Source organism: Elaeis guineensis, chromosome 1, assembly GCF_000442705.2.
Source record: "Elaeis guineensis isolate ETL-2024a chromosome 1, EG11, whole genome shotgun sequence".
Lineage (NCBI taxonomy): Eukaryota > Viridiplantae > Streptophyta > Magnoliopsida > Arecales > Arecaceae > Elaeis > Elaeis guineensis.
This window is the reverse complement of record NC_025993.2, coordinates 184854589-184876364: the sequence shown is the minus strand read 5'-3', so window position 1 is coordinate 184876364 and position 21776 is coordinate 184854589. Positions and strand designations below refer to the sequence as shown.

At 38.9% G+C, this 21776-nt stretch overlaps 2 protein-coding genes across 6 annotated transcripts; both read right to left on the bottom strand.

The window, feature by feature from the left end:
• Positions 1–3691: 3691 nt before the first annotated feature.
• On the bottom strand, positions 3692–12203 carry LOC105040133 (glutamate--tRNA ligase, cytoplasmic). The gene is given in 6 exon segments (XM_029263027.2): positions 3692–4183; positions 8722–9186; positions 9268–10391; positions 10480–10633; positions 10711–10808; positions 11821–12203. Coding segments are annotated over 6 exon segments (2196 nt in total). The 5' UTR covers positions 11957–12203; the 3' UTR covers positions 3692–3964.
• A 433-nt stretch (positions 12204–12636) lies between these two features.
• Positions 12637–21515, bottom strand: LOC105040132 (phytochrome A). 5 transcript variants are annotated; one of them, XM_010916528.4, is made up of 6 exons: positions 21298–21507; positions 18069–20384; positions 17015–17831; positions 16491–16781; positions 13285–13490; positions 12637–13061 (listed from the first exon to the last, which is right to left on the bottom strand). In XM_010916528.4, the coding sequence occupies exons 2-6, from the start codon at positions 20116–20118 to the stop codon at positions 13057–13059; spliced, it is 3369 nt and encodes a 1122-aa protein (XP_010914830.1). In that variant the 5' UTR covers positions 20119–20384; positions 21298–21507; the 3' UTR covers positions 12637–13056. The 5 variants fall into 5 exon arrangements, with proteins under 5 accessions (XP_010914830.1, XP_010914827.1, XP_010914829.1 ...); XM_010916525.4 differs by lacking the exon at positions 12637–13061 and having other exon boundaries at positions 13121–13490; positions 18069–20131; positions 20221–20384; positions 21298–21506; XM_010916527.4 differs by lacking the exon at positions 12637–13061 and having other exon boundaries at positions 13121–13490; positions 18069–20128; positions 20221–20384; positions 21298–21506.
• Between the last annotated feature and the right edge of the window lie 261 nt (positions 21516–21776).

Genomic DNA, 21776 nt, shown 5'->3' with positions numbered 1-21776 from the left:
CCGTGCACAGGTAGGAGATGTTGCATTGTCTATTAGAGCTTTCTTCATTGGGCATAGTTTTTATTATACACATCCAACAATTAATTAGCTGTTCATTCATACAAATAGAATTCACAAACTTTAAAAGAAAAATTTTACAATATTGTTGTCCTATAATATAATTCAACTTACATCATTAGATATTGCCTCTGAAGATAATAATTTGCGGAGGCTCAAGTCTTCAACCTATATAGAACCATCTGTGGTATCCTTCTTCCAAATAAGGTCTCTAAAAATAATGATAATTTACTTAAAAGTACTAGAGAAAAGTAATACTTTTGAATATACTTATCATTGGCATAAAATCTTGCAACCATACACTCATACCTACTATCTTGAGCCATGCCAGCATCTATTACGGCAACATTCTGTATACAACGAAGTATCAGTTAGCACTTAAAAGGTATCAAATAATTTAATTAAAGCATCAAATAACTATAAAATAATATCAATGTACTACCAAAGAAGTATCAGAAAACTACCATAGCAGTATCAGAAAAATTAGAACTAAGAAAGTATCACATAGCATTAAAATGTATGAAGTAGCTAAAAGAAAGTATGAAATGACTATAAAGCAGTATCAATATAGTATAAAGAAGTATCAGATGATGGAATCAGAAATATATAAAACTACTAGAGGCAGTATCAAAAAATATATTGACAAATATTTACCTTATCACTAGGAGCATCAATGGTTATCGTAGAATTCTTGTACCTCCTTTTGTACTTGCTGCCAACCAGATAGTCTTTCACCATCTTGGTTAATGTTGACTTCCTATCCACCCTCTTCTTCAACCTCTTGACAATTGAAGAAGGCCCTCCATCCTTGTTTTCCTCCTCAGTGTTGGCATCCTTATTACCCCCATGACTTCCACCAAGGTCATGATGATCATGATCATCATTCTTTCTCTCATCTTTCCCCTCCTCCTCCTCCTCCTCCTCCTCCTCTTCTTTCTCCTTTTTCTTTCCCTTCTTTGCCTCCTCTTTTTCTTCTTGTCCCTCGTTCTTCCCGTCGTCTCTTGTCCCTTCTCCTCCTCCTCCTCCTCCTCCTACTTCCTCTTCTTTTTCTTCTTCTTCTTCTTCCTCTTCTTTCTCAATTTTTTTCTTGGATTTGCCATCATCGTCATCCTCACTATCAGATGAGGATGCATATGATTTAGACCCAGAGTCGGATGAGTCAAAATCATAAAATACCACTCCATGGTTATTTCTTTCCAAAATGCGGCAAAATTTTTTATAATTTCTCTTCAATAACTTGATCTTTGTTTTCAAGGTCAAGATCTCATCATTTTTTTTCTTATTGCTTTGTTCAAGCATCTCGACCCTCTGCACAAGATTCTGAAAATCCACATTATAAGATGTGCCGGCAACATCCATTTGTTTTTTTTTTCTTCCCTGCTTCTCAACCGTTGCAGCCTTATCAGCATACACCTGAAAAACACTTGCACCAATAGATGTTCCACTGAGGTACTTGTGCTCGAATGGGGCAAGCTGATACTCTTTGATCTGATGAAAGTATAAAGTATCAATAAGACAGTATTATTATATCACAATGTAGTATGATATCAGAGATATTCAGTACCAAATAACATATGATAATATTACCTTATCAGTGGTAATCCCACTGATTTTCTCTTCAATTTTATTAATATATTTTAACTATTTCACCTTCCACTTGAAGAGACGGGGCCTTGCTGTCCTATCACCTAGGGGTGTCAAGATGGAGGGAACCCTCTCTAGAAATCAAGCCTGCATCAAATAATAATAAAAGATGTTAGCAAGCTTATTATTACTAGAAAGTTATTTATTATAAAATATAAAATTAATACAATATAATTACACTTGATACTTACCAACAAACCGATAGTACAACCATTTAAATAACCGAATGCTGGCTTAACATTGTTTTTCTAATCATGTATTGCTCGATGACTAGATATTATGTTCTCCATCAAAAATGTATAAACAGCTATTCCCAGTCAAACTCACCCAACTTGTCAACATGGTCAACATATTGGTGTATAAATCTTGGCATCTCTTTTGTAGACAAGGGGAAAAGTATCGTGTTCAACACAACCAACACGAAGACAGAAACAAAAGCTTTCACCTCTTTTTCTCTTTTAGAGCCAATATAAAACTTTAATAATTTCTCAAGATTATTTCTATGCCCCCCATCTCGAGAATCCCCAAGCAATTCATTATATGTTTTATCTTTCGGGGGTGCCCCCTCCTCGTCAAGTTCTACTGGTAGGCCGGTGAGAAGGAGGCCAAGCATTGCGGCGAGCTCATCTTTTTCAAGTTTCAGCTCTAAGCCATTGCCGACGATGAATACACCTGTTTGCTCATCGAACCGCTTGATGAGCACATACAACCAATTTGGGCTGATAGACAACTCTGGGATATCAAAGAAATGTGCAAATGGTGTCTTCTGTAGAAGCTCTATTTGTGCATCCGAGATTGACTTCTTTATACTGTTCTTCCCTTTCTCTTTAGCATTCAGCATTCTGTACAATAAACTTAAAAAGCATCTACTCTCCAACCTCCCAGTATATAAATCAGCCCTCTTACGTTTAGTTTGAATCTGTAGCACAACACAGTGGAGGTTTTGGCATTACACGTAATATATAAAAAAATATTTAGCAGAAAAGATAACTTTTTTTTTTTTATTTAAGGATTCTAAGCCCTGAAACTGTATAAAAGTACTAAATATGCATATCGGTGTACAAATAATGCACAACGAAGTATAAATTACTTTTCACTTGTATCAATTAGGCATTATTGAGCATGCAATTTGAATTATTTCTCATTCAATCATAAACAACAAAATTTTGAATCAAACTATTTTTAAGATTTCAATTGGGGGGAAATACTTATCGGTTGGGATTTCTTGCACCTGCCTCCGGGCGTGGACATTGCTCTGACGTAATGAAAAGAGGCAGAAGCACCAACGGAAGAGCGAAGACTATGCTCTTTCGACATGATGGAAGGAGGTGGCAATCGACGGAAGATCAGCAAGATAGAGAGAGATGGCCACCGATGAGGAGATCAACTTGACGGGGATCAACGGTCGGAGATGAGCGGCGAAGCAGGAAGACGCACGATCACGTTGGAAATCTGGAGAGTGGATGTTGGGTGATCAAGATGAGGGAGAAAAAAATTCATACCTGTTTAAATATCAAAAGGATAATTTGATAATTTTAACATATTTGGATAGCTTTTTTCACTTAAGTTTCAAATGGAGAGTAGCTTTTATTTTAAATTGAAAAGAAGAGTTTCTTTTAACTTTAAAGTGGAAAGAGAGATTTTACTCTAGTTGTCAGATTTAAAAACGAGATAAGCAGGAAAAAAATTACGCATGAGCTGTTTATTTTTTAAGAGAGAGTTCAGAAAAAATCAAACCTGGTTTTCCCCTCACAGATTTCTGTGTTACTAAAACGTTTCGCCAGACCAAAGTTCCTGCACAGAGACATTCCGATAAAAGAACGAGGCCAATGCTAACAGCTCACTGAAATGGATACCATTTTGATTTCCAGAACAAAACATGGATGAACCGAGTAACTCAAATCAACAAGGTGTCGCAACCCAAAAGGAGATCAGAAAAGAAAACAGCTAGAAAATTTAATTTAGCAAACAAAAAAGCTAAAGTATGATATCAGCAAAGAAGCCAGTTAAAGATCTTTGTTCAGCATTTTGGTGTCTTGCCAGTCACTCTAGAACTCCATCTGCAGCTATAATTTAAGCTTTAATTCGAAAGATCATTCATGTATTAAGCATGTAGGATCCACTATTATAACACTCTTTAATTTTTTCAAAAAATGTAATTTTCATCTCTCCGAACCCATGGCAAGTTCCAGTACAGCATCAATCAGTCTTTAAATGGCATACTCTGCTACTTCAAGCAATTAGATTGCAGAAAGCTTGGCAGTCAGTTCAATGATGTCTGTTGTCGACCATCTGGAATTGCAAACAAAACAATGGGCTTTGAAGGTCTAAGGAAAGGTACATCGCATCTGTAATAGCCCTTCCTTTCGAGCTGAAGTATCTCTCCTCGCTTCAGATTATGCATGTTGGAATCCCCAAGGGCTGAAGTTTCTCATCTGGTGCAAGGATTAAGGTTATCAAAAAAGTCCTCTCCTTCTTCCAGCTGTTATTCAGCCACAGCAATCAAACAATCAAATCAGATGCCATTGCAAAAGAATTTCAGTTCTTCGATGATTGTAAATGCTCGTGGAAGATGCAAGGAAAGAAATAATAAAGTAGTCATAAACAATAGAAGCAGAGCCATGACCTTTGCAATAACAATAGTTGCTGCCAATCAGAGATGAACTTTCATGTATGTAAAGAGATTAGAAGATCGTAAATTTCTTTAGCAATAGAAGGCTTCTTCTGAACATGAATGAGAGAGCACTAGCACATTGAACTATTGATTTTTCCCCCTTATATTTTTAAATGTTGGCTCTTCATGCAATATACTTTTTTGAACAAAGAAAAGTAAAAATAGGGATACCTGGTTAAAAAGTCCTCTTCTTTTTTGCCTGAAAAGGTAAACAAGTTCATGCATTTTCAAACGAGCAACTAAAAATGTTACATACAAGTGAAGCCTTGTTTAGGTAGTTAGAATAATATGTCTAGGGTTTAGAGGTGTGGGTTGTCTCTTTGTATATCCTGCATAGATTAATGTAACGCAACATCATTGAACACCATCCTTGGTATTTATCGATCAATTGCTCATTATCTGTAACAACTTTTTGTAGGAGCATTAACTTGAAAGCATGTGAAAATAAGGAAGAGGATTAATTGGTTATACGTATATGTATACATATACGTATATATACACAATGTATACATGTACACGTATGTACATGTATACATGTACACATATACATACATATGTACATGTACATGTAGATACATACAGATACATATATACATGTAGATACATACATGTATATATGTATCTACATGTAGATACATATATACATGTACACGTATACATACATATGTACATGTACATGTAGATACATACAGATACAGATATATATGTAGATACATACATGTATATATGTATCTGTATGTATCTACATGTAGATACATATATACATGTATACATGTACACGTATACATACATATATACATGCACATGTAGATAGATAGATACATACATACATACATACATATATATATATATATATATATATATATATATATGCTTTGGGAGTCTTTTCCCGTAACAATTGAACCACCAAATAGAAAGAAGAATAAAAGTGGAGAACCAACAGCCAATATTGTCAAAAGCACAACCTACTTTTCTTCTAGTTTTCATCCCTACTTATTATTTTTTTTTTCTTTTTGAGTTTTCTGTCTGTTATTTGTCTGTCTTTTCTCCCCCGTCCATTCTCTATGTTCCCCTGTTGCCATCTTTTTTTTTCTTTCCAGAATAAGCATATGGTATTTTAATTAACTTTATGACTAACGAGCTATTCTTAAGACTTGTCAAATTTGCAATTCCCAGAATTAGCTTATCACCTGTCATCCTTATATTAACATGGTGGATTGACATGTGATGAAATCATGCCATGATTTTGATAATATTAGCTCCTATCAATCTACAATGGCATATTTATGTTTTATGTATGATTTCAAAAAATAGGATAACCATGTTGTTTTTAGACTTTATGTATTCTTTTGCCACTTTCAAAGATGGACTGTCAAAGTCATTAGGCTGTCTGCTAATGCAGTATAGGGATACCTACAAACTAGGAAAGCCTAGTCACCTTAACAATGTCACAAACAAAGATGATATATACATGAAGAAATCTAAGTCAGACCTGATAAGGAGGTGGCCTTGGATTTGTTTCCAGTGGATAAGGAGCAGATAGTTAAGTGTAAGAAAAGATCAAATGCATCCAGATGGAAGTAGTTGAGGGGACAAGAAAAAACTAAGACAACTAGCATTGAAAGAGCTGAAATTCACATTAAATGACACAGAAAGAAATCTGGCTGCTTAAGGCTATCTTTTTACTGTTATGCCCTAATTTAGGCCAACTCATGCATTGCTCGTGACTCACTAAAACTGTTTCAATGAGTAAGCCACATATACTTACTATCTAACTTTGTGCACCCAAATGGTACATAAGATGGAGGCTCTACTTGCTCAGAGCTCCCCATCTGTCATTTGGATACTGATATTAAAGACGGGATTGCAATCCATCTCACATTCCACATTATTATTAATAGGTGAAAGTCACATATTAAACAAATAAATGTATTAATTAAAGCAATATATTAATTAATTGTAAGCTATATAATAACATTACTAATCACTCTCCATGCGGCAGGATTTAAATCCTTCTCACATTCCACATTATTATTAATAAGGTGAAAGCCATCTATTAATTAAATCAATGGGACAAAAGAGTTGATATTGAAAGTGTAAACAAACAATTACCAGCTATAGAATGTTGGTTTTAATTTGTTATCTAAACATCATAACAATTACACCAAAAAAAAAATCATATAACAAATGGAAAAATATATCTAACATTCATAATTTGTTTAATATAATATAATAATTATATATAATAAAAGGAAATATATAAAATAAATATATTTTAAATTTGTTAACAAATATATTTAACATCATATATAACAATTACATGTTCATAGTTCAGTTTTGGCTCAAACTCAAGCCAATGAACACATCTATGGCCTTTAAACTGAGTATAATCTATACTCTAGCCTACACATGTAACTTTTACTTCATGGCTTCAAATAACTGCTGTTACAATATTGTAGTGGCACTATAATAGTTCTGAATACATAATGTTTTAAATTAATTCATTGCACTGCTATATTATATTCAAAGAACAATTCAAAAATAGATAAATAATCATATCAGTGCATTGTGGGGGTATGCTAGTTTGATATAAATAAGTAATTCAGTTTAATACTTGATGCAGCTTTACAAGCAAACTTCACAAGACGAATGAAGTGAGTATACAAGAGATTTCCCTTATATTAATGAAGACTCTTTCCCTGCTATCCAAGGTCAGTGCTTTGAGTGGCTAGCCAGATGGTCTAAACTACGATCTCACTATAGCTAATAAAACAATCACTATTAACGATAAATCATTCAGGTTAAAAGAAGTCTCATATGGTCTAAATTAAGGTCTCATTAGAGTTAATAGAACAATCACTATTAATGATAAATCATTCAGGTTATGAGAAGTCACATATAAAAAGTACCTAAACCACAATTCTAAAACACCATTGCCTTAAAAGTAATTGAAGATTTTAACTCACTACTGCTACTAAAGTTAGGCCTCCACTGTCAGGACATTTCCCAAGCACCTGACACAAATACTGGGCTCTGAAATCCTCCCTATCCAAACATCCAGATTCTATTAGAACCTACAGCTAGCAGCTAACTAATGTTATAATTACTGTTTCTTTACTGTTTCTTTAACCTGTTCAGGTCCTTCTGAAAGGAGTCTCCAATGTGCCTGTGCAAGGGAGTGAGTAATTTTTCAGTTTACAGGCTTAACAGCCCCTTCAAGTCATGAACAAACTTTCTAGTGCAGCTTTTTGCATTCAAACCCACCTGCCTAATCACCTTCCACAAATTAATTACAATGAAATGAAATTTCTGTTCTTCCAATCCGCTTAGTAAATGTTGATCCACAGCTTTATATTTTGCATTTCGCTTTTCAAGTTCCAGTGGGATTCTTCATCCAACAATCTGGTTCTCTCAAATATAGCCTTTGCATCATCAATAATATGCCCAAGATTTGGTAGGCATTCTTCATCCAAAGTACAATTTGGATGACTTCCATTCACTCTCTAAAGTATGGAATCCTAGATCTATTTTACAAAATGTCTTGGATGATGATTATAAAGAATCTAGCTCCTGACTAAATTGCCCAGGCTTCCAATCAAGCACTGTTCAGTTTAACTTTGCATTCAACTTCCTCCATATAGGTGACACCAAGCAACTTATTAACTGGTGCTTTTGGTAGTCCACACAACTCAACCACTTCATTTCACAAATTCACATGAAAAGCAACATGACTCATTGAACGAGAAATAGTAAACTATCTTCAAAAATACAATCACCATCGAGAATATCCATGCCATCCATTGAGGTGTCTTATAAAACCAAGAACAAAATCCATTGGCACATCCTCAGTCAAGTCATACATAAGCTGGTCACATTTTACACACCCTTTGGACATCACTGTGACGGAATAACACTTTTCCTCCAGCAAAGCACCAGACTTTCCATTGCCTAGGTGACAACGACTTCCACATGAAGATCAAGAGTTCGCTTTCAAAAAAGATATGAATTAATCACTACAGTCAACATGGCAGCCACTTAGTTCCAATAATGGAGATATCCTCATAAACCATATATAAATCCCTGAACTTTTCAGAACATATTGATATATTTTAAGAAATTCAGTTTAACCCACACATCTTTCATTTTACTAAGAATGGACCTTGAAAACATGTACACACACACACACTTGTGCACATGCACGTACATACATACCTACACACACATACATAACATACATGCGTTCGTACGTGCATCCAAGGTATATCTATTATGTATGTATGATGGATGTATATATGGGTGTATGGATGGAATTAACTTGAATTGACTTGAAGGTGATGTTTACATACCTTTTTCTTCTTTATCAAGTAGTCGAATTCAACCAGTGAAAGACGAACTAACTCATCCATTTCAGGAAGCCATGTAAGCTTCAGCTTTGTAGTTTTAACAGAACCTTCAAGGTGTAAAACTCCAATCAGATGTGTGATCTGCCCATTGTCATTCTTGATTTCTTTTATGATAGCATTCCCCCAATCCATTAATGTTACCTCCTCACCCTCTGTGATTGATAATGCATCAGCATAATCAATCCATATTCTCTTTGTGTATGTTGTAGCTTTTGTCCCAGCACCCTCAAATTTCTTATGCCTAGGAATGATGCGGACAAATGGGTTCTCTGGACCATCTGTAAGAAGCAACATCACACGATTTTCTTCAAGGACAGCTGTATGTCTTGGGCATATTGGATCAATTATCTTCTCATTGATGGTCCACAGCTTGTCCCACTCCATAAGGTTCAGATTTTTAGAAGCACCCTACGAGTTAGCAGGTTATAAATGTTAACCAATGGACATTGTACATATTAAAAGTCAAAAGTTGAGTATTAGAAATATCACCTGTTGAAGAATGAACTGTATTAATGCCTCAATTTTCAAACCTCTGCGTACTATGCCCTGCACGGTAGAGAACCGAGGATCATCCCATCCCTCGACTTTCCCATTTTGAACAAACCAAAGAAGTTTACGCTTGCTAAGAAGCGTGTATACCATATTCAATCTGCTGAATTCATATATTTGGACTTTCCGGATGCCCATATCCTCAAGAATCCGATGATATTGTGCATTGCGATCATGGTATTCACTTGAGCGAAGGGCATGGGTCACACCTTCAATGGAATCAACAAATGGACAAGCGAAATCATAGGTTGGATAGACTATATACTTGGATCCAATACGATGATGAGGATCTGGATTGAAACGGTAATAAACAGGATCTCGAAGCGACTTGTTTGGGTCCTGCATCTCCAATTTACCTCGTAAACAGCACTGCATACCTCTTTCAGACCCTGCAATCATCTCTTTCCATAATGCTAGATTCTCATCAATAGTATTATTCCTGCACCTTGACTCTATGCCTTCCATCCTCTCTTTCTGCATCTGCTCCCGAGGTGTATCATCCACATATGCTTTTCTCTTCCAAATCAAGCTTTCAGCCATGTTGATCAACTGAGGAAAATAATCAGATGTATAAGTAACAGCATCATATTTGATGCCCAATGTTTTGATATCTTTTAGCAGATTCTCTACAAACTCATTGCTTTCTTTTGATGGGTTTGTATCATCAAAGCAAATAAGTAGCCGCCCTTGATATCTCTGAGCAAAATACTGGTTCAGAAGAGCAGCCTTTGTGTGCCCAATGTGGAGGTACCCACTAGGCTCTGGGGCAAATCGCAAGCATACTTCCCCAATTTTTGCACCAGGAAGATCTACTTCAAATGCAGCAGCATTTTCCTTTGAAACAACTGGCCCGTTTGTCTCCTTTCCCTTAAAAGCTGGATTACTGCCTGATGCTACTCCAGTAGGCTTAGCTGCATGTAACTTGCCTAACCCTCTTCTCCCAACATAAGTAGCTGTGACTTCATTGAGAGAATCACCATATTCCACTGCAATGCCATGGAACCAACGAACTAGATTTTGATATTTTTTTGATTTCCTAAGGCTTTCCCATCTCTGTCCAGTACCTGAAGAATTAGCCTTCAGAACAAGCAACGAAGACAGCTATAACATGATTGTTGAGTGGAAAATAATGCACATTAGTTAAAATATTACCTGCAAGACCTGACCATACTGCTATGTCAGCAATAGACAAACTATATCCAACCAAAAAAGTCCGCAGGTTTAGATAGCCATCCACATGGGCACAAGCACTCTCAAATTCCGAGCCACAAAGAAATATTGGAGCAAACTCAAGCCATTCATCAATCTGTAAAAACCTTATTAGAGCAATTTGGTAGGAAATGCAGTTCAATCAGTATGCATACAAAGTGCAGCATAACATACCTGTCCTGATTCAAGCACATCCCGGCCATAGAAATTGGGAACTGCTGCAACCCGCCCATTATATCGTAGGAGCGTGTTTGTTCCTTGCAATTTCAATCAGTGAGATATCATATTATGTAGAATCACAACAGTTGCATCAACAACACTTATCCATTTTGTCCAATGAAACTTATATATAGGAGCAGCAAAATAGAATAAGACAGTACAGAACCACAACTACGATGGACATCTAGTCGATTTTAATTCAACTTTTAACAAAGCAATAAATGGGGAAATGGATATAGACCGAGAAATAACTTTGTATAATCTGCACGGGTGATTAACGACAAAATCAACTACCCATCGAAATCCCCACCAGACCATTCGCACTTATGAGCCACGACGCTAACAATCATAACCAATGAGTTTTATACAAAATGACCTAATTATGATCAGCGAACAAGTATTTTTTTACATAAAGAATAGCGGAAAAGAAAACTTTACAAAACTGCAGCCTGACATAGATTCTATTCAAATGAGCGCATTCCCAAACACACCAGATGGATGAAAAGGAAAGGGAAAAGAAAAGCAGAGAACTGCCAAACAAACCACAGATATTAGCCCAAGGAAAACCTATAAAAGGAATCAACAATAAAAGATAGTTATCAAGCTTTTAGAAGACAGAAGCTCGATTGCTCGGCAAATGCTAGATCGATCATCATCGACGGCAACCAGCAATATTGCTAATACTCCGTATTTCTCCAAAAAAAAAAAAAAAAAAAATTCCAGAAAATACAAATTATCTCCAATATGGCCAGTTCCAACAAAACTCTTCTAACAGATTCAAACTCCCGATCACCAACTTCTACGAACAGAAACTAAATATCTTTTCTAGAAGATATAATAAAACCAAGTGGAGGAAGAGAAAAGAATTTTACCACTAACAACACCCTAGAAAAAAGTTTTTCGTTGAATTTTTATTCAAAAAAAGAATATCAACTTTCCAGAAGGAGCTACACAGCAAAGAGATCTCTATAGATTCGAGGGAAACTTATAATCAAAGACGGTCGTCGGACGCCGATTGAGCTGAAAACTACACAATGGGCGGAAGGAAAAAAAGAAAAAAAAACCCGGAATCGAAGCGGAAAACGGGCGCGGAGCCTGGAGGGAGGGTGGGGTCGGTGGAGAAAAGCACGCCGGCGACCCTCGCTGCGGCGATGACCGGAAGCGGCGGGCAATCAGCGGAGAACGCGACCGTTATCTCCATCCGGCCGCGGAGAAGCCTCCAGGGTTTTGGGCCGACCCTGCGGGCTGTGGGATGGCGCGTGGTTGGGTTTGTGAGGCGTGGTTTAATCTTCTAATCTTCAAAGTGATTTGCTACGTCGGATGGCGATGCCGATCCGAAGGTGGCCCCGAAAACGCACCGCACCAGCGGAGCTACTCGAAGCATTTTGCTGACACGATTAGCTCAAGTCCTGCTTTACTTGATTGATCAGGAATCACATGCTCCGATCAAATTCTCCTGCTTCTATCCTTTTTATTTTTATTTCTTCTTCTTAACTTTTTGGTCAGGACTCAGGATAGAACGAACGGACGGTTATATTGCTGTGGTACACCAGCGTAACCACCGCTGCGATGTGGCACCGACATGGCACTTCATCGATGGCCCAACCCACGAGCACCTTCCTCTTTTTATCAACAAATAAACAAAGCCCTTCATTTTATGTTGGATTGGAGAATGGTTGGGAAATGGAGCAGTTCCCATGGCGCTGCAATTTATTAATTCTTGTATCGCAGTAGAATAGGTGCAAAGAAGATTATCTCGATTTCCTGTTTACCTGCCAAGTTCTCATTTGCTGCTACCTAATTAAAATGGATTTCGTGCCCGTTTCCCCCTAAAATACTAAAATAATGTCGAAGAAGAGAAGCATAGCGGTATATAGATGCGTTTGGGAGGGGTAGCTGCTTTATTCTCCATTGGTGGTCTGCAAAACCGCATTGCTTGGAAAATCTACAGCTCTACCGTCAATTACAAGATGGCATCATCTGTGAGCGCTGCAACACTAGAAACAAACATTTCTTCCATGAATAACTTGATTCCAGCAATTTGTTGTACATCTCAGGCCGTAGATTGCATGGTGTGCGAAGCAGCTGTTATGAAACCGGAGCTGGGAGCAAGATCAGTAACCCAAATGGCATTTTGTACGGTTATGTTTAACTTAAAATCACTCCGAGTCTAGGACGTCTGTCCACCAGTAGCGCATTGAAGATCTCTAGTGGCCTCACGCCATATCGGTCGGTTCGAACAGATTAATTACTGGAAATCGCAGATTCACCACGGCAACTGCATCAGCTTTAGCTTCTAAATCAGGCTGCGTGACATAAATGCAAACACGAGGACAAAAAAACAAATCATCAAACCGTAAGGAGGGATTAACAAGCTTCCAGGATTGAATAGTTTTTATCGCAGACAAAATAGAAAGTTGACAAGCACAGTAAGTGGGGAAAGGAGGGGCTAAAGTATGCCCTGAAAAATAGTACATCCATGAACAACTGGTGTAGGAAGTGAACCCTATGTGGTGCTGGCTGACTTGCCTTTGGGCTTCGGGGCTGAAGCAAGTTCGACAGAGATGATGAAAGCCGACTTAGTGGCCTCCCTCAGGTAGCGGACATCTCCGTTCATGAGCCTCAGCAGTTTCCTACAGACGAGAAGGCTAAGACCCTCCTCAGATGGGTCATCATCTTTTCCAAACATTTGCGAAAGCAATTCCTCTGGTACCCCACCGCCTGTGTGTATTATCCTGCATCAAAGCAACGGAAATTACGGAGAAGAACCTAAGTCCAATATCAAGAATATCAGATACGAGCACTAGACTAGCAAGCATTCTGCAAATCGTATTTCAGTCTCTCTGGAATAGTGAATTGTAAGTAACAGAAGACAACTGAACTTACGGAGCAAGTATCAGGAGTCGGGACAGTATATAAGCAAGAAGTCTATAGCTCAAAGTACCATGCAAAGTTACAATCAAAATCCATAAAAACCGATGTGTAAACTTGACCATCCAGTGTGCAAATATTATGTCAGCGCAATGCCTATGGCCACCCAAAAGTGAATTGTATAAAGGTGCCCCACTTGAAAAGGATTGAGATTTCATTTGGCGGATGACATGATGTGGCATTTTCAAGAGATTTAGTAATTTAGGTTTCTAAAACTTTACTTTCATACACTATTACTAACAAGGCATGTACAAAGAAAAATCACAGCAATTGTATGGCAGTTGAAAGATAACGGTGGATTTCAAGCAACCCAACCAATAAGACAGAAAGATCACAGACATGGAGCCATGTGAAAGAGAAAATATATGTAAGAAAATGAAAAGGGAACCTTGAGGAGAAGCAAACCAGCCTGAGATGAAACATCTACTCAATGCACAATTGCATCAACATGAAGAAAGAACACCTGTGGTCAAATTCTCTTTCTGGTGAGGCGAGCTGCTTAATGGTTAGACAACCACCTCAAACAAATAAGTCAGACCTAAAGTAAAAGGGATGATACACTATGGACACGAAGTAGCATGATTATTCTATGAAATTTGTCTAAAAGTTACATAAAGGACTCTCTCCACATGAAAGGTCCTCCAAATCCTAAGCCTCACCAACTTGAAACAGCAATCCAGTCTCTGGAGTTTAACTACTACACCTATCCCTTCTCAAAAAACCAAGTTCCACAAACCTCGACAGACCCCTAAATTCTCAAGTCCCAAGCACCTAAAACCACATTGTACTAAGTGCCTTTCCCTAAAGTCTTTGTTACCCATACCATTTCAGAGATCCAACAAGAACCCTTCAAAAACTAAACCTCCGATTGCAAACCCTGTATCATCTTCTACAACTTTTCCAACCATCGGTGGAGACGCCTTGTTAGACCGGTTAATAATATACATGGCATGCATCTATGTTGCCTTTGATGGAGGAAAACTGTACAAACTCAATGGTAAAAATCAATGTAAAAAATGACTGTAGTAAATGGATTTTATACCATATGAAAAGGTCAAAATAAATATGGATCAATTTTAAGGAGATGCATGATACAAAGTTTGGAAATGATCAATATGATAGCAACTGTAAATCCATTTATGGCTAAAAAAATCCATAGATGTCACATAGCCATGGGCAGAGGAGTGTGCATGTGCAGCACAAAGGAACTCAACTAAAGTAGAGGGAAAAAATATCCACCTTGACCAAAACATAGACTGGCAAAACACCAAACAGCATACAAATTAGACAACTGAAACCAGCAACAACGGAAGGTAGCAACTGAAAGATTGCTTTCATTTCATTTAGACCATTTAACTGCACCACAAACAATCACCTGAAGTAAAGTAGGATTGCGACGGATTTTTTAACATCTCTATAAATGGAAAGTACCATTTTGATGCCCAAAAAAAAAAAGAAAAAGAAAAAAATACTTTTTAATGCAATGGCATGCTATAGATGTTAACCAAGATTTGCTTAATGCAAGTGAAGATACGTGGGGAGATCATGGTGTTCTACCTGGTGGATAGGCCAGATAATCCCTCATACAACTGCATAATAATTTATTCATCAATAAACATTTCGTCACCATCTCTTCATTATTGTACTCACCTAAGATGCCAAACCACAACCATTATATATTGGTCTAAGACTACCCCCTCGATCAAGACGGCAGCCACCCAATACATACTCATGCACAACCCTCCCAAACAGCGCAGCTCATTAATGACTGAATAAGATAGATCCTTCTTCACATTGGGTGGGCAGTCTAGTGACTATACTGAGAGTCACTGGTCAAAGTTAACTATCAAGGAATCACCTGCACTAGCTCTTCCACTTCAGCTTACATGTTCCGTAAATTTCAATACAGTTTTGCACCCCCACTGACACCCCCCTCCAAAAAACTAAGCCAAAAAAATGCAGCCTTGTTTTTCTTTTCTACATTATACTATAAGCAATGCCTTTGATATTTATGTCTGAGGGAGTATTAGAATAAGAAGCACAGGATATACAGTATGAAGATAGGCTCTGTTCCTTGCTTAAAAAACAATAAGATACATTAAATAGCTTTTGGTTTACCTGTACATATATGACAAGTATATAAAAAATGTATAGCTTAAGAAATGCATCTTGACTTTGTAGATATTACATAGAAAACATCATCCCAAATATATAACATGAAGATAGGCTCTGATCCTTTATTATAAAATAACATACATCACGTATTTTTGTTTTGCTTGCATACATGATGAAAGCATTTAGAACATGTATAGGTGGTGAAATGAATCTTGATTCTGTAGTTTGTATAACCCACTGGAAAATTATTGCTTATATATTTTGGTAAATAGAATTGGCCAACTTGCTGGAGAAAGAAATTCAGTCAAGCTCAAGTAGTTGTGATGCAAAGAAACAGAGTACAAGAAAAGGCATCAGAGTACTTTTAGATCCTGATTCAATTGTACCACAGCAAAATGCAACCTTAATCATCGAATATATACATACATAATTCTGATCTACGTACATACATACATATACATCTACTTATGTACACACATAAATGTACATATACATACAAACATACATCTACATACAGACATACATACATATACATACAAACATACATCTACATCTATATACATACATACAGATACGTACATATGAATATCCTATAGAAATACATACAAATATCCTATAGAAAGCAGCACACATCTAAATTGTACTAAGAATAGGAGTATAGATTAGATGACAATAATTCTATGCAGTACCTTAGCTCAAGATGTATGAGATGGAGACTTTCTCCCAACCGATCTTTTATCAGACTAGCAGTAATTTCAACATGGCCTCCACTAGGAGAGAACTTCACAGATACAAGCAAGAAGTCAGCAAGAATTTGCTGAAGCCTAAGATTGTCACCATAAACTCCTTCCGTCATGAATCCTTCGGATAAATCATAGATTATTCTAATTCCCTTCCCCTGGCTGGGAATCATGACTTGACTTACAGCACTAACCACCATATCATGCAGTGCAAACTCAGCCATTTCCAAATCCAGGCAACTGGAGATAACAAAATGAAGCAAGTTTTAAAAAAAAAAAGGGGGAAAAACAGAATGATTAGGAAGAAGCTGTAATAAAGAGTTGCGCAGAAACTAGCATCACTCAGACCACAGAATTAAATTTCTAGAAAAGTACTAGCTGAAATACCATGGCACGTTTAATTAAAAAATTAGATTTTTAGAACAAAACTTTAGTGTGGATAAGTGTTGATCAGTTTTCAGTAAAAGTAATACCTGTCCATGATGTTCTCTAGGTCCAAGTCATCAAGAATCCTATTAAGCTGATTGTGACACTTTGCCCCAGTACTAAGAAGTTGTCTCTGTTCTTCATCCAAATCGGTGCCTTCAAGTGTTTTCCTAGAATACATAATACCTGAAAGAGGATTTCTAATCTCATGCCTTATATATGCCAACGCCTTCAATCGCTTCATTGCTGTTTGCTCTGACAGTTGCTGCATTTGGAGCAACTGTTGCAGCTCATGACTGGCAACATGAAGGAAGCAGAAGACTCCAGTGACCATATCCTCTGTGTCCACCTTCTTGCTCACTGATAATAGGCACTCCACATGCTTACCGTCACGGTTGATAAAACTAAACGGAGTCTTCTCAGTTTCCTGACCTGTCATTGCATTATTGATTACAACGCTGAGATTTACAAATGCATTTTGGTTCTTCAGACGACAGCAGGCCATGTGACTTCCAAAGACTTCGCCCAAGAGCATCTTATCTATCACTTCATCTCTCTGCCATCCAGACAACTTGATCATGGCTGCATTCCACTCAGAACACCAGCCAAATTCATCTGCACCAAATATAGGAGGGATCAGTGGGCTGGGGTTCTGGACTATGGCTTTGTAATCTCCTTCAATCCGGGTAAACTTGTCCATCACCATTTTGTGGCCAGTCATATCTTGTGCCACAAAACACACCCCAACAACCTGATCATTGATGTCACGGCTGGCACAAGCATTCACGACTAAGATGACAGGACCATCCTCACTACGAGGGCCATGAGTCTTCATTTGAAATTGCACATTTTGCTCTTCTTTTCCTGATCATAAATGGCAAGACAATATTGCATTAAATACTATCCCTTCCTGATTACTTGACCTTGTGAGCAAGTGGCCACCTAAATGTGACACTCAAGACCAAGAAATGAAGGTGCAGGGTAAAACAACACCTAAAATGAACATGCAGGACCCATATGGGGGGAAAAAACATGTGCTTTGATATTGAAAACCAAAACAATTCAAGACTAAAAGACCAAGTGAGAGAAGCATAGGCATACCCTGCAATGCCAAGTAAAGCATCTTCTTGACAGCATCAGTAGAGCAGTCTTCGACAAGGGTAAGCAAATCTCTGCCTATGGCTTGGTCGACTGATAGACCAGTCAATTGAGCAATTTTGAGATTCCACCCATTTATGAGCCCGTTGACATCCACCGCTAAGATTGGCACAGTAGCTGTCTCAATCAGACGGACCATTTCATTTGTGACTGCTTGCAGCTCCACCATCCCTTCAAGTTTAAGGTCATTGAGCTGGGAGTCCAGTGTGGCATTTCCACTCCCACTTTTAGTATCATTTAAAGTTCCTCTAAGTATTAGCTGCAGTGAGTGAATTGCATCCATCTCATAGTCATTCCATGGCAAACTTCTCATCTTGACGACTTCAAGGAAAGCTTTGAAGGAGGACCTTGGGTGCATTCGCCTGCCATCATCCTCATCAGAAGGGTCATGCCTTGCACCTCCCCATCTAATTTCAGCAGCAGTATGTGACCTGAACCAGAAAAGGATGTCCTTGGAAGTTATCCTAGCAGCAGCCATTCCACAAACTATGTCACCAAGAGCTTGAGCACCCGGGTATCCAGCATCATGTAGGCTATCGGTACTTAAGCCAGTAGAATCCATGTGATGCTCTGAGAGCCAGTAGGCGATGTCACGTATCTGGGATTCAGTTGGAGTCACTCCAAGTCGCCAAATCCTATTCTGGTACAGAAGGGCAGCACCATCGCAACTAACTAGGTCCATGATATTGGGAGTCTGAGATACAATGCTCAGAGGAGCAGCTTCTCGAAGCAGCATATCACACAACAGTGTCTGGGTTCGCAAGATGTTCTTCTCACGCACCTGATTCTCTAACTCAAGCTCCTTGTTGACATGGATGGCAAACACTTGCATCAGAAACTCACAGGCATATCTTAAGGGGAAAGGGACAAACCTCGGGCTCTCATGATGGCAGACCACAAGCCCCCAAAGCCTCTTCCTCTTCTGCTGCTGCTGTCCCGGCTCCGCATCATCATCCACTTCGCCTTCATTCACCACCACAGCCATAACCAGTGAAGCGATGGAATTCATGTTCTCCATATACAGCAAGTGGCAACTGTGCGGAGCTCTAAGGGTGGAACCGCAGAAGGTAATATCAAAGGGGAGCTTCTCATCTTGGTGCACCTTCACTGGCTTTGCCCGGCAGTCGCATATCATTCGTACCTTGCTCTTCATAAAAAGAAATCTGGCAGCTTGAGGAATGTCCGTAGCTGGATAATGCAACCCCAGATAAGGTTCGAGGCCTGGCTTTGTGATCTCTGCGAAGACTTCACCATGATCGTCCTCATGGAACTTGTAAGCCATGACCCTGTCATACCCTGTAAGCTCAAAGACCTCTTCTACAACAGTGTTGCATAGCTTCTCCATGCTCCCGCCAGGCAGCGATTGAAGTTTCGATATAGCCTTGGCAGCCAGCTTGTATGATTGGAGAGCCCCAGCAGCAGTCATAGGCACTTCGGTAGGCTTCACCGGTTCGAAATCTACGATCAAACAAGCGGTGACCCTGTGCACGATAGCATAGAAGGGCTTACCAGAGGTTTTGCAGTGGACTAGAATCGGATTCAGCAGAGAAACCTCAGCAAAGCCTAGCGCCTTCTGCAGTGCCGCAGTGCTGGGGGTCGTGAAGAGGGTCCTCACATCGGTGCCGACGCCGAGGGTCGGGTGGTCGCCGACACTCGGCACTGCATGGCTAACCATGGTGAGAATCTCCGGAGCATTCTCGCTGTAGGCAATGACCTTAAAGGTCTTCTCATCAAGAGCTAACAAGCATCCGAATGGTTGAATCAGCTTTCCTTTCTGGATATGCTGCAGGTAAGCCGTAACTTTCTCGGATCTCTGAAGTTCGGGAGCTGATGCTTGGTGCGCACGAACCGACTGTGAGTAATCAAAAGAATAACCATGTTCTTCGAACTCTGCGTCAAGCTTCGCATCCACAGTGGTCTGGGCTATTATCCTCGCACTATGTCTACTTCTGCCAGAACTGGTGGAAGACTGTGCAGGCCTGGACGAAGACATCTTCGCAACCCTGCTGATAAATCGACAACTCTAGACCTCCTCAACAAGGTGATGTTTTGTGCATAGATAAGATCCGGGTGACACGAAATCAAGACAACTTACTTCGTCAAAGCTTCTAAAACACACAACTTTGCACCGTGATGCGCAAGATTCTATCCTTTACCGCGTTGGTTCGGGGAATACTCAGAGAGCTCAGCATCAACCAAAAGCAGAGAAGAGAAAATAACAGATAAGGAACTAGACTTCACCTGTCACAGACAAGAGGGCTGATACCAGAAGAGAGTTAAAGACATAGAAGACATGATCAAAAGCTCTAATATCTGATGTCTCTGAACATCAAAGTTTGATAGAGGCTGGCTTCCAAACCGACTTAAATGATACGGTAAATCTTTACACCGAAAGGAAAACTTCTAAAATAAAAAAAGGAAAGTAAAAAGGAAAGAAAAGCAGCCTTCTGCAAGCAAAGGAGATTTTTTAAAAAAAAAAAAAATCCAACAATCACCGTTTTAAAAAATGGCCCATTTAATTATCTGACAGCAGGACAGCACCTACCTTCACCAGTAAACTAAATGGCTCCAAATCCCAAACTGAGAGGGATAGAAAAAGAAAAAGAAAAGAAAAAGAGAGAGAGAGAGAGTTTCTGTTTCTTTGTCTTTGGCCCTTATTCTTGACTCACAGAACAAGCAGAGGAAAGAAAATTCAACTCCAATGTCCCAATCCCCATTCCAAACCCGGAACCGACTTCACTCGCATCAATCCCCATCCAAGGCGACACCGTTATAGCTCCAGAAGCAACCCAATCAAGAACTCACCTCCCCGAAACCCATAAATAATTGCAAAACCGACTATTCTTTTTTTTTTCTTTTTGTGCGTTGGCAAAATCTAGAAGGAGGGGAAGGAGAAGAAAGGAAGCCGGAAGAGTCACCAAAAAGCAAGAGCAAAAGCTCTCGGACCAGAATCCCATTTCCCAAACCCCCAAACGGCTAACTCACTCAAATAAGAAGAAGAGGAGACCCCGTATTGGGTCGTCGGGGACCACAAAGGTAGGAGGAGGCGTCCTGGAACACACGAGAGCGCGCGGCGAGCTCGACCGTTGTCCTCCGGACGAATCCGCCGCCCCCACAACCCATCAATTCCATCACAATGGGAGCAAAGCAAAATCAAATTTTGGAAACTTACAGCCAGAAAAACGATGATCTCCGCTCTGCCATTACCGACTGCACGTCCGATTCCCGGGAGACGGCTCCGTTTCGTTTTTTTGTTTATTTTTGTCGGCTGGGAGAACGGGATGTAGAAAAAAGGAGAATACAATAATAAACAGCAGTGAGAGAAGGGGATGATCAGTCTTGGACTTGAAAGTCGCGTTTTTAATTTTTGTTGTTGTTGCTGTTTACTCTGTTGGATATTTAAAATCGAGAAATATATGTATATTAAGACTGCAAGTGGGGCAAAACGTTGTCAGCTTCACCAGAATCCAACCCAAAAGCCGGTTTATGCTTGGGCAATTATTTTTTTAGTGAAAGGGCAATGTTCAGTTCATCCAGAATTTCTAATGCTTACGTGGGAGGGTCTGGCTATTATTATACTCATTGCAATTAACTATTATATGACTCATGGCCTAAATATTTTATCGATAAATGTGATGGTTGTAGATTATA

Excerpts from the sequence above, each read along its gene's own strand:
- LOC105040132 (XM_073250710.1), bottom strand. The coding sequence starts at position 20,118 with ATGTCTTCGTCCAGGCCTGCACAGTCTTCCACCAGTTCTGGCAGAAGT. Across the intron at positions 17,832-18,068 it reads GCTTTACTTGGCATTGCAGG|GAAAAGAAGAGCAAAATGTG; the intron begins GTATGCCTATGC and ends ATTTATGATCAG. Across the intron at positions 16,782-17,014 it reads CTAGAGAACATCATGGACAG|TTGCCTGGATTTGGAAATGG; the intron begins GTATTACTTTTA and ends TGTTATCTCCAG.